The sequence below is a fragment of the Vespa crabro genome, chromosome 12 (assembly GCF_910589235.1).
Source record: "Vespa crabro chromosome 12, iyVesCrab1.2, whole genome shotgun sequence".
In the NCBI taxonomy this organism is placed as follows: Eukaryota; Metazoa; Arthropoda; class Insecta; order Hymenoptera; family Vespidae; genus Vespa; species Vespa crabro.
Genome location: NC_060966.1, coordinates 5,143,320 through 5,157,123, shown reverse-complemented (window position 1 = coordinate 5,157,123; position 13,804 = coordinate 5,143,320). Strand labels below are relative to the sequence as shown.

The following is a 13,804-nucleotide window of genomic DNA, read 5'->3' as shown; positions in this document are numbered from 1 at the left end:
CATCATTTTAAAAAAGACATCATATCGAATGCCAAATGAAAAATGATTTTCTCATAGATCCGACGGATCGACGTTAACCGGTAAGAACGAGAACGGTGCAACACGTAGGTAAGTACGTACCTACCTACGTTGGCGAAAGGATAAGAGAGTAAAAAAAGTTGTTGTGGAGAGCACGGAAGAGCTCCACCTCCATCCATCGGTGGTCCATTCCCTTGGCGATCGGTTGATGGGCGGGGCAAAGGACGTCTCGTCATCGCGAGTGTCGCGGATGATCGTGTCGGATTTTAAGGATCAAACGGGAATAAGAAAATTTATATAACTAATAGTTCTATTACGAAAACTCAAATAATAACTATGGATCAACGCACAAGTTTCATAAAATTTGTTTCTATTTAACATTTTTTACGTACCAGAATACCTTCTAGAGATGTATGATAGAGGTATCGGTAGTAAATGTTAATCGAAGATGTTGTGTATCGCATTAATACTTTAAAAAGTGTCCAAGTATATATAAAACGGATTCAAGAAGAGAGAACAAACCGATGATCCGTCAGGACGAGCAACGGGCAAGTGCGTTCGCAGTGGCTCAGGTATAATCGTACCGTTCCGCAGCTCGCGTGAAGGTAGGAAAACGATTTCAGTGGGAGTGGTCAAATAAAGCCACCTCCCCGTTGGTAACCATAATGGCCTCCGGCTAACGAATGAGAGCTTAGAACGTAGTTACGAAGTGGTGGGGAGAACGAATCACAAACACGATTGACAGTCTTTGTAGGCGTGGTTACTTGTAGCGCCACAGCGGCAACTTTGGGAAACCATTTACCGGGCTCCGGGGAGAGGCTCTGGCTTCATTATGTATCATTATACCGGTCCGCGCCGCTCGGTGTGCACTGCAGTTAGTGGCTAAGGCGCGCGCGTGTGTGCTTTTCTCTCTTCTTCATCCTCGTTCGTGTCGTCGTCGTTGTTGTCGTCGTCGTCGTCGTCGTTATCGTTGTCGTCGTTATCGTTATCGTTGTCGTTGTCGTCGCGATCGTCATCGTCGCCGTCGCCGTCGCCGTCGTCAGGATTGCGATCGTGCTTTTTCTCTCCTTTTTTTCCTGTAACTTCATTACGACATTGTCGTTATCGTCGTCGTCGTCGTCGTCGTTGTCGTCGTCGTCGTCGTCGTCATCGTCACCGTTGTCATCGTCGTTGTCGTCATCGTCGTCCTTGTCTTACGGACGAGAAGAGAGAAAGAAAAGAAAGTTAGTTATCAAAAAGATTCTTTTCAATACCTCGGTGGTTCGTCTTGTAAGAAAAAGAAAATTAGAAAAAGGGAAAGAAAAAAAAAGGGAGAAAAGGAAAATAAAAGGAGGAGGGAGGGCGCGCGCGCGCCCGCGCGTGTTTACGAATCGCGTCGGCTACTTGGCTGATGAAGTGTCTCGTGTGTGAAGAGGAAAAGATTAATCGAGAGAGATATTATAAGAGGAATAGAGATAGAGAGAAGTTGTAAATCGGCATGTCGAGGGGGTGCGTTTGGTGCTACGATAGAAGCATGAAGATATCGACGGCGAGCTGACCGTATAAGGATTTATCAAGTTTGTTTTGGATTTTGCTTGGTTAAAGAAGAGAAGAAAGGAATTAGAAAGGAGAAAGAGGAAAAAATTTGATTTATCGATAACAGTGCACGCGTTGGGAGGAAAAGGGGGAAAAAAAAAGTGGCCGTGATTAAGTGGAGGTGATTCAAGTGAGAAAGGTATATAACGCAATATAGGAGATAAATCAATTGGAATTATAAGCAACAAGGATCAATGTCCTTGGCTGTCGTAGACCTAATAGAAATAATCCAAGATTCGGGCCCCGTACGGGTGTCGCGCTAGGGCGGCGGCGGCGACGACGTCGTCCGCGGCGAATTTATCGACGCTCGAGGCCGCACTCGAGCTCGGCTCGAAGGTGGAGAGGCCAAGCAGCACGACGACGCTCAATTTCACGGACCTGGGGAGCCCATTCGGGGCGGGCGACCCCTGTCCGTCTAGTACCCCGACCCCGAACAGTATGTCGGGTGGTGCCGGTGGTGGACCGTCGGGAGGCGGTCAAGCCGGTGGTGGAAACGCTGGAGGAAACGGTGGTTCCGACATGGACCAACATCTACATCATGGTGGACTTGGATCGGTAACACCAGGACCACCTGGAGCCGGTGGAAATGCTGGAGATAGTACGACATCTAGTACACCAGTTTCCCAAACTGGCAAATCTGCATTCATCGAACTCCAGCATAATAACCTATATAATCCTGCCAGTTTACGGGGTGGATATCCATCCGGACATAACGTACCTGGTGCACATCAATTTTCCCATCAGGTCAGCGCTTTAGGACACCAATCATCCGGACCCGGTAGTGGGAATCAACAACACGCAGAACCTGGATTTCCAAGTCCTAGGTCAGCGCTAGCTGGATATCCTTTCGGGCCGATGCATCAACATAATGCTTATGGATATCATCTTGGATCTTACGCGCCTCAATGTCCCTCGCCGCCCAAGGACGGTGAGTACCCTAACTGTATGTATTCGCAACTTTTTTATCACACTATTTTTATAATTTTAAGATATTTTATTAGGAACGTTTTTGATCGGATTATCACCGACGGTACAGTTTTTCACGATCGTCGGTTAATCGGGATCGAACTCGTTCGATTGATCGATAGTTCCATATACAGCGAAAAAGAAATTTCAAATCTAAAATCCGCGACGATTCTAAAACAGTGACTAGCTGGAGAAAGCTATGAAAGAAAAAGAAAGAAAGAGAGAGATAGAGAGAGAGAGAGAAAGAGAGAGAGAATCTAGAGCAGCAGGTAGCGGCTTCATCCAGCGTCGGTCGACGCCCCGTTGTTCTCCCTATCTCTTTCTCTCTTTCTCTCTTCTTTCTCTCTTTCTCTTCTCTTCTCTCTCTCTCTCTCTCTCTCTCTCTCTTTTTTCTCTCTCTTTTTTTTTAAGAACTACAATACCATGAAACGGAATAAGATATACCTACCTACCTACGAACAGGAAAAAGAATCCCTATGAACAAAGCAAGAAAGAGAAAAAGCTTCTCGAGCTATACTCAATCGCAAATTCTCGGTGTCCTTCCATTATTCCTTTTTTCTCACCCTGCAATCGCATTAGCACACGAGACAACGTAATCACAACTTGGTTTCTTTCTCCAGCCGTCGGCTAATTACGTTTCTCATTATCAAACGTAGTAGTGTAGGGAATTCACGGATGGTAGATACCTAACTCCTCACGGCACTTATTCGCGGAATATTTTACAGGATGAAATATCACCGAGTGAGATATCCAAGGTTAAGTTAGAAAAAAAAAAATAAAGAAAAAAAGAGAGAGAGAGAGAGAGAGAGAGGAAAAAGAAAGGGAAAGGGACAGAGAAAGAGAAAAAAAAATGAAGAAGTAACTTAGAAACTCAAAGATAACTTAGCCATCTTGAAAGGTTAAGCTCTTTTTAACTCGATGACAGCAATAACAGCAGCCGTAGCATAACAGAGTACCATATATCTATGTTTCTAGTCAAGTATAATAATTCTAGTCGATGTTTGCCACCTGTCGAGCGTAATTAGATAGAAAACTCTCTTCGTTTCGGTGTACGTTTGAAAGTTAAGTCGGTGATTATTATTAAAAATTACTCTTTAAAGAATGCGTTTGACGATGGAACATTTGAAAAGAAAAAAACAAAAAAAAAAAAAAAAAAACAATTTTTCCTTACCCTCTTCTCTCCTCTTTTTCTTCTTCTTTTATTATCGCTATTAGCATCGAAATATTATGGTTAAAATGTTTTCATGGGGTATGATTTAGATTGTGTAAAGTAAGGTGGAATTCTGTTATAGGGGTTGGCCATGTTATAATATCCTATCAAGCACTTTTTAAAGGTTCGTCAAGAATGAAACTTGAGTTTGGTATTCGTTGGAATACATTGATACTTCTTCTTTTTCTTCTTTTTTTTTGCTTCTTTTTTTATTTCTATTATCATTTTTATTTCTTCTTTTTCTTCTTTTTCTTCGAGGTTGGCCGACAGGTCGTCGACTAAAACCCTCCGACTGTGCTCCGTGTAAATTCGTAATGACGTACGTTCTTCACCCTCTGGTTTTCTTCCACCTACCCACCCCTTTTATCTGCCCTACCTCTTTTCCCATTCCATGCTTACATTCTTTCCTGTATTTCTCGCTTAAGTATATATTTTTTTCTCCCTTCCTTTTTCCTTCCTTCCTTCCTTCCTTCCTTTTCTTTCTTCATTTTTTTTCGTCTTTTTCTTCTTCTTCTTCTTCTTGTTCTTCTTCTTCTTCTTGTTCTTCTTCTTCTTCTTTACCTCTCTCATATATTGAAAATATTCGCTCCCTCTTTTATTTCTGCATAATGAAAAAATAGAAAGGAAAAAAAAAAGAAGAAAAGAAAAAGGAAAAGGAAGAAAGAAAGAAAGAAAAAAAAGAAGAACTCTCTGATTATCGACTTCGTTTTGCCTGTCCAGCTTATCCAACCCCATTCTCTCCTTCCAATCCCCCCGACCGCCCCCGTTCTTGGAGTTTTCGAACATTTCTCAAGTGGAAACACGTACGATCGTACTCGCGGATTATAAGTAATCATGAATACTACGGACTTGTAGGCTGTCGAAATTGTAGGCTGTGACGATCGAGCAAAACCTAAGAAAATGTTCGTACGATTGTGTGTGTGTGTGTGTGTGTATGTGTGCATGGGTGGGTTTTTATATGTGCGTGTGTGAGAGAGAGAGAGAGAGAGAGAGAGAGAGAGAGAGACTATGAGGAAAGGGTTGTTTCGTCCTACAGTACTATGGGACTCCTTAAAGTTTTTCTTCCCCTCCTCTTTTCTTTTTTTTTCTTCCCTTCTCGAAGAAAAATCCTTCGTACATATGTAGTAATCATTGGTAACCATCTTCGATTCTTCTTTATTTTTTCTTTTTTCTTTTTTTTCCCCCCCCTTGATTTTTACGATTTACGAAAACTACCGCATCATTTCGAAGTAATGCAAGACCATTTCCTTAAGAGTTTCTTTTCCTCTCTCTCTCTCTCTCTTTTTCTCTCTTTCTCTTTTTTTTTAAGTAGGATACGTTTATAAAAAATTGTTGGGAAGGCGAGCAGGAGTCTGAAATCAAAGAAATTCTTCGAGGGTGTATAATCGATTCAATGACCTCAGTATTCATAGGATATAGTTCTAAGCGATTTCAATGTACGAAGGCATCAATTTTCATTCGGAAAATGAACGTTCAATCATTCTCGATGTTTTCACAAAATAATGTCATCAACTGTTATGCCTATTATAGCGTTTTTGTTCTTAAAATCGATCGAGATAAGAGAAAACAGAAGAGAAGAGAAAAAAAAGAGGAAAAGAGAGAGGGAGAGAGAGAGAAGGAAAAAGAAGCAGAAAGGGTTGCTCGAAATAACCGAATTATTACATCTCTTCGCGTCGGCAAAATTTTCTTTCTTTTTGGTAAATGATCGTGATAAATATTCGACGAAAAAATTGACGAAAAAATTTGCATAGGTATCGTGCAAACGTGTTCGCGATATTATTATTATACCTTTCATAAAAGAGGGATGCATTTCTCGTGTTTCGCGAAGAGGAAAGGTACATTGCAGCTGCCATGAACGGTGTTGCACGTTGTAAGTATTTATCGATCGTTTGGATTTCTCTTACGTCCAGCACGCACTTAAACGTCCACTGGGTCACCGTACTCCTTTTACTTCAGCTGCAAAAAATAACTCTTCTTAATGACCATAGAAAATAATGATTCTTCTAATACCCTTTTGAAAAAAATTTCGTCCAAATATCCTAATATTCTTCGATCATCATTTTGTTTCTTAATTCTAGATACATACATACATACATACATACATACATATATATATATATATATATATATATATATCCGATTGTTTAGTTAATTAAATAATAAACATTCCGATTGTAATTTTCACTCTTCATTTTTTATTTTTGTCTCTTTTTCTATTTTTTTTCTTTTCTCTTCTAATAATGAATATTATTTTCTTAATCCGTGAAGAAGAAAAAGAAGAAGATGAAAAGGAAGAAATAAAAGAGGAAGAAATTTTCTAATAAATTTTAATCAATGATGCATATGTCAAACTGATTGAAATTTTCCTAAGTGGCCAATAAATTATGATAATCAAAATATCATTATATATCTTTCGACGTTCGATCTTTTATTTTTATTGCAAAGGAATAAGTAATAACGTCGATCTTTCCTTTTTTCTTTTTTTTTTTTATATGTTTGTTTTTTTTTCTTTTTTTGTTTCTAATTGTCATTTGCAAATTTAAATTTAGAAAAGAAATCTCATTAGGGTGAAAGCTCCTGTCTTGGAAATCTTATATTAGTCATCGACCTGTTGAAACTGTCTACATTTATCTAGAATGAACAAAGATAATGACTTAGTGCCGTTTCTACCTAAACTTCGACCTTGATGGATTAGGTATTAAATGGTTGTTTACACAAGGATTTACTTGAATCTGGCCGGATATTTAAAGGAACCTTTTGGATTTTATTAAGATGCCATAAACTAATTCAGGATCTTCGTAAAGTCATATTCGAAGATCAATATTTAAGAGAGAAAAGATTTTCAAAGAAAATCTTTTTCAGGATTAGATAAATTTGATTTTTTGTTTGTTTTTTTTGGGGTTTTTTTTTTTTGTAAAAAATCATTTTTTCTTTTTCCCAAATAATTTCGTACAAATTGAATTTTGACAAGTGAAAATATATTTCATTTTATCAAAATCATCGTAGGATATTCAGTGAGTTCATAAATTTCTTTTCGTAAACAAATCTTTTTTCTTTTACTTTCCAGCTAGTTTTTCTTTTTCTTTCTTTCTTTTTCTTTTTTTTTTTCTTTTTTCTTTTTTTGTCAAGTAGAAAACAATCGTTGTAAAATAATATGTATTCAGTTGATAGAATAAAAAGTGGTACTCTGAAGTTAATCATCAAACTCGGCAAGACCTTGCAATGATTTTTTTTTACGATTCCATAAGCACGTTCTTTTTGTAAAAATCACGTTTTCCCGGATACTTTTTAAAAATAAAATGATCGTTGTAAATGTCATGTGCGACAGGATAAAAAAAGAGAAATCGAAGGCTTTTATTTATCACGTTCGTCGAGATCATCGATGAGATTTTCCAAGACTCCATAAACTCGTTCTTTTTGTAAAAAAGAACAAAGAAGAAAAAAAGAGAGAGAGAGAGAGAGAGAAAAAAAAAAGAAAAATGAAAAAGCAAGAATCGTTCTTTTTATTTTCCAGTTGGATCAATTATTATCTTTCTTAAATAGAACGATCGTTGTAAACAATCGTATGCGTTTGATCGATCGTATCAAAATGAGATAACACACGAAGGTTAATCTATCACACTCGTCGAGATCTCGAGATGAATTTTTCAGAACACGAATATGAATTTGTTCGTTTTCTGGGGAGGAAAAAAAAAAAGAAAAAAAAAAAAAAAAAAAGACAAAGGAAAAAAGAAGGAAGTCCTTTTTTTATTCAGGCAGTTTTTTCTTTTTCCTTTTTTTTTTTTATATATAAATAGAACGACCGTTGCAAAAAAAAATCATATGCATTTGGTTGATAGGATAAAAAGGCATACTGAAAGACTAATTATTACACCAATTAATCGGTGAATCGTGCGAGAGTTCCGCGAAGGTAAGCCATAAAGCTTACCGTCGGTTGGTTCCGACGCTGCTGGCTTTTACGTCGAGCTAATAATTTCCTTGACTATGTTTCGAGCAAGTATTTTGCATATGGTAACGGCAACAGCTGCCAATGTGAGATACGCATAGGGTACGATGGAGAAAGAGAGAGAGAGAGAGAGAGAGAGAGAGAGAGATAATAAAAGATGAAAAAAAAGAGGAAAAAGGGAGGAGAAAAAAAAAGAAAAATAATAATAAGATATATATATATATACATATATGATTATTATGATGAAGTAAAACGGTACCCGCCGATTTTCCCTGTTCATAGCAAACGTATATTTTTCCCAGCAACGAGTATTTCGTCATATTAACCGTTTCTAATTAACGCGAGCTTGCTCATAATCGATAATAATATAGCTCTTACTCTCTCTCTCTCTCTCTCTCTCTCTCTCTCTCTCTCTCTCTCTCTCTCTCTCTCTCTTTCTCCCTTTCCTTCTTTCCCCAAGTTTTATTTCTTTTCTCTTCATAATACATTATCCGATATCTTTTTTTTTTAATCGTATTAGACAAATCTACGATCACGATTTTAGGCTCGCTTTTTTTATTTCGTTCTTCTTTATTTTCTGAAGAAAAAAGATCGATCAACTAAGATCATTGATAATAAGAATTGTTGTATTTTCTTTCGAAAACAAATTTCTAAAATTGAAATAAATGAGAACTATAAAATAAACGTGAAAATTATTAATGGATTATTATTATTATCAATTGTTTTGATTGTATGATTTTAATTGAAATAAATGATAAATATTAGAATAAAAAGATTATCGTACGATATTATTAATGAAGGCTTATTATACATTTATCGTTTAGAAGATACGATGAAAGTAATCGTAAGAAAAGAAAAGTAAAGAAGAATAATTAAACGATCATTGACAATTAACGAAGAAGACGAGAGTATTGTATTGATTTTTTAAGGACAGTTATCATTCTTTTTTCAGTTTGTTTAGAAAATCTAATCGACGTAATAAGATAGCTTTAGATTTGCTTTTGTCTTTTTTCTTTTCTTTTTTTTCTTTAATTGAAAGATTCATGGACGACGACCGATATAAAAAAAAAAAAAAAAATGAATAAAATGTATATATGAGAATAAACATTTTTTTTCTTTTTTTTTTTTTTTTTTTTTTTTTTTCTCTTAAAGAAAATTCTTATATATTATTAGAAAGAGAGAGAGAAAGAGAGCAGGGAAATGGGGATGGGGGAGAAAGAGAGTGAGATAAATAGAAGAAAGAAAAATCTATACTAACTAGACAACTATGATGATCGTTCGCACATAGCCTTTTGCCTTTTGGAGGGAATGACACGAGCGCCGGCCATAAATCACGATGATCGTCGCTCTAACCCACGTTTACGTCCGGCCGCGCGACCGCAAATTACGCTTTAATTAATAATCGCGCTAATTATCACGGGGAAAGGTTCGGTATGCGAGCTCGCGTAACTTCTCGACGTTAACTCGATGTTTTGTCGCGCTTGACATCTCAATGAACGAACAAACGACCAAACGACGAATATTATATCTTTGATTTTAGATCGAAGGATTAGAAATTTTACACGTTAGTAGATATATATATATATTTTTTTTTTTTTTTTTATATAAGCTTTTTCATAGAACAAATCAAAGAATTTTCATGCTTTCATGATTAATCTGAAAAAATATATAACAAAACTCATTCATTTTTACATGCATTAAGAATTAATATTTTTATTGTTTATTATATTTTCAAGAATATTTACAAATTATATTCTATGTAATAACTAATTTAAATGTCTCTTAGAATCTATTAATTATTCGTAAATTATTTTTAATATTAATATTTTATATATATATATATAATAATAATAAATAATTAATTTTCAAAATATCAAATTTTATTTCTCTCATTATTTATATTCAAATAAAAGATAATATATGTATATGCGTATGAGTAATAAACGTGATTATTGATTTTTGCTCGAGACGTATGTTATGATAGTTTTTATGAAGATCAAGTTCAAAAGGACGAATTCTCCGAGAAGGAAAAAGTAAATAATAGTCTCCTGGAAGAGAGTGAGAAAGAAAGAGAGAGAGAGAGAGAGAGAGAAAGAGAGTGAGAGAGTGGGGATCGGTGTATAGTATTAGAATATGTTATTACTTAAAAGTAGGCATCCGACGAAGGACAGTTCAGTCGTATGTATGTAAGCCGAGAGAACTGTCGGTGCGTAACTTTCTATCCTTGTCATGTTACTACGTTATAAGGAAGGATAAAAGGTCAACGATAATTTATATCATCACCTCGTAATAATTTAAATTAAATTAATATACCTCTATGGATAATATATCATAAATATACGTGTAAACATTTGTAATTTATTTTATTAAAAATATTTATCCGAAATATGGAACTTCATCGATTAATTAAACTTATTTATTATTCTTATTATTATTATTATTATTGTTATTATTATTACTTTGAAGAGATATTTAACAGAGATATATTTGTTAAAAATAATTATTACTCATTATCGTATATCAATTAGATGTAGAAACGATTAGGTTTTTTTTAGTTCGGTTTCTCTTTAGTTCGTATACCAGAGGTGACGAGGATTCTGAAAGTTGATGTTAGGGTGGTGCATGTTCGCAGACCTCTCGCCATTGGGCGACAAGGGTGGAAGTCTCGTGGATGAGCTTGGAGGTGGTGGTGGTGGTTCTTTAAGAAATGGCAAGGGTAAAAAGATGAGAAAACCAAGGACCATCTACAGCAGCTTGCAACTTCAGCAACTGAATAGGAGGTTCCAAAGAACACAGTACCTGGCATTACCAGAAAGAGCAGAACTTGCAGCTAGCCTGGGACTAACTCAAACGCAAGTAAGTTCTTTTTTTTCTTTTTAATACAAAATATTTATAAATTTTCTCGTAAATTTTTATTTACTTTCTTTCTTCCTTTTAATCGTATCTCTATATAAACGATATTATTCGAAATATAAATATGCGTTTTGACACAACAAAAACATGAATAATAATTTTCTATCAGGTTTTAATTTTTATCGATCGTTAGAAAGAAAGAAACAAATTATGATAACGTTAAGAGAAATATATTGATGAATCCTTTCTATCGAAAAAAAAAAAAAATAAAAAACAAAAAAACAAAAGAAAAAAAGAAAAACAATAAATAAATAAAAACGAGAAAAAATAATCCTTAAAAAGAAAAAAAGAAAGAGAGGATCCTGTTGCACCCAAGGATTAAGTCCATATCGTAACTGGATACCCGACGGACGGCATCTGTCAGCATTATCGGCACAAATGACTTTAATAAATCACAGATCTGCCACGCCCTGGACATCGTGGATAGGGTTGCCGAAGTGTCCAGTGAATCGAGTTGAGGGTAGACGTTGTTGGTCATCGTTGTTCTAATAACTACCAGGATCCATAAATTCTGTCTTTCGTATTTTTCCACGTTATAGATATATCTCTCAGCTTCCTGTTTCTCCTGTTTCTCTCTCTCTCTCGAAAGAGAAAGAGAAAGAGAGAAAGAGAGAAAAGATCTTTCCCTAATTATCCTTCATGGTTTCCAATGAACGATTTATTAGAAAGAACGTAGGTAATATTGAGGCACGTGAACCAATTAGATCTCTTTCTCTTTCTCTCTCTCTCTCTCTATCTCTTTCCTTCTATATCTATCTTTTTCTATACCAACACCCTACCAACATTCTAACCAGTTTAATGATTTTGATCTTAACGATATATACCGAGAAAGAATTCTCGAGGAAAGTAGAAACGATTTCTTAGGATATCACCAGGAAGATGTCCTCGTTAGATCATCCTTATAATTGCTAGTACACGTGCCAAGAAGACGAATATGGTCTATCGAAGAAATTAAACTCTTGATCATTTTTCTCTCTTTTTTTTTGCTATTTTTTTTCCTCTTTTCTCTTTTTGTTTTTGTCTCTCTCTCTCTCTCTCTCTCTCTCTCTATCTCTCTCTATCTCTCTTGACTTTTTGCTTCTTCCATCGTTTCTTCCTCCTATTTCTCCGTCTTGTTTTGTTTCTTTTTTTTTTTTTTTTTACAAAATTATTAGGAGGATTGAGAGAATGGATAAGAGAGGGGATAGATAGATAAGGAAAGAACGAGGAGTAGGAGGGAGTAAAAGGAGGAAAGGAGAGGTGGGGTGGATAGTTCTCTTAACTCGTCTTCTTTATATGTATATACGTGTAATGTAGCTATGTATGTAATAGGTATGTAACTGCGTATACCGTAATCACGGGATAACTGGCTGTCGTAGCTCGTTGATGTCGTTGCAGGGGGTCTCGAACCGGATAATTTCATTAGCTCGAGCACCGCGGGAGCTTGTCCCCCCCGCATGGAGAGAATCGAGCTGATGAGCGATCGCGCGCTTCGCTTGTTTGCAAAACATCCGAGCGATAAAGAATCTTTCCCCTTCCCTCTACCCTCCCACTCAACCCCATCTCCCCCAATCCCCTTTTATTTATTTGTATCTCATTGCTTGGAAAGTTGACAGTTCGTTTTTTTCCCTTCTTTCTTTTTTTCTTTCTCTCCCTCTCTCTCTCTCTCTCTCTCTCTCTTCCGTTCTTTTTTTCTTTTGTTTTTTTTCCTCTCCCCACTCTTCTTTTTATATAATTTTTTTTCTTTTTTTTTTTTTTTTTTTCTTTTCTTTTAGAAGTAATTCAATTCTCATCGTAGCCAACGAGAGACGGATATCGACGTAGTATTATTTCTATATATACATAAGGGAAATCTGATAAGTTGATTCATTCGTAATAATTTCTTTTCAATTGAGTTTAGATTTATTTCTTAATTATTCCTTAAGAAATTAACCTTTTTCTATTTCATTTATATTGCCTCCCTTTCCTCTGTCATTTTCTATAATATTGATTTTAAACTATATTATGTTTTTTGACTAGATAGATCGTGGATCTTGGCGAAGATTATTGCAACGTAAGGATTTATCTCAAATTGAAAGGTGCGAATAAAAAGAAATTGATGATTCATTTTAAAGAATTTCTATTTAATTTCCGTCATTCATAATGATAATATAAGAATATTTTTTTTTTTTTCTTTTACCGTTTAAACACCTAAACCCGAGATCAAACAAAAGCAAGGTCCACTGTGTATATATATATATATTTATATATATACATGTATGTAGAGCCAGTCTCAAGCGAAATCATAGAACTCAACTTCAATATTATTCTCATCTAGCTATGGTCTATGAGTCTCGGTAGGAGCACCATGAATAATTCGTAATCACCCAATCAAGACGTAGGACGTAAGGAAGCGCTCTGTTGGCTCTCGCTACCGTCGGCTTTCTTGTCATCGCGAAGCAACAACATGGCGCCTCTTCGGACCCTTCCATCATCATCCTTCTCCACCTACCTTCTCTCTCTCTCTCTCTCTATCTCTCTCTCTTTCCGTACTACCTTTCGCCGTTCTACCTTCAACCAAGACGAATAATCGAACAAAAAGAAAAAAAAAAAGAAATGAAAAAAGAGGAAGACAAAGTAGTAGTAGAAGAAGAAGAAGACGAAGAAGAAGAAGAAGGAGAAGAAGAACGATCAAGAAAGAGAGAGAAAGAGGACGATAAGAAAGAGTGGATCGAGCTGAGGTCACGCATCTCTTTTTCCTCTGGAGGCTTCAATTTGAGGACGTGGTAGCGTGCTTCGTGTCGGCGGAACAGAACAGAACAGAACAGAACAGAACAGAACAGAACAGAACAGAACAGAACAGAACAGAACAGAACAGAACAGAACAGAACAGAACAGAACAGAACAGAACAGAACGGAACGGAACAGAAGAGAAGAGAAGAGAAGAGTACTGAAAGTAAGAAAGAAAGAAAGAAATAAAGAAAGAAAGAGAGAAAGAGAAAGAAGGAAAGAGTTAGTACGCGCAAAGTAAGTACGTGAACGTACACATACACAGAAAGAGAGATATAGAGAGAGAGAGGGAGAGAAAGAGAGGGTTAACACACAGTCATCTCTGCGTTCCTGCCACGTACCTTGGGCGTGGTGCTTCCTTTTTTCTTCCTCTTAGTCGACTAACATAGCCGATCTCTCCTCATTGGCCCCCAAGAATGCCAACGCGT

At 36.2% G+C, this 13,804-nt stretch overlaps 1 protein-coding gene across 7 annotated transcripts in view; it reads left to right on the top strand.

Moving 5' to 3' along the window:
- The first annotated feature begins 1,120 nt into the window (after window positions 1–1,120).
- The window catches only part of LOC124428291 (homeotic protein distal-less), an 83,938-nt gene continuing 71,254 nt past the window's right edge, over window positions 1,121–13,804 (top strand). For 2 of the 7 annotated variants that reach the window (XM_046972207.1, XM_046972203.1), the window contains exons 1-2: window positions 1,121–2,521; window positions 10,330–10,571. In XM_046972207.1, the coding sequence (XP_046828163.1) occupies window positions 2,032–2,521; window positions 10,330–10,571 (732 nt within the window). In that variant the 5' untranslated portion in view covers window positions 1,121–2,031. Of the gene's footprint in view, window positions 2,537–10,329; window positions 10,572–13,804 lie in introns of all 7 variants that reach the window. The other 5 variants (XM_046972208.1, XM_046972204.1, XM_046972205.1 and 2 more) reach the window with 3 other exon arrangements.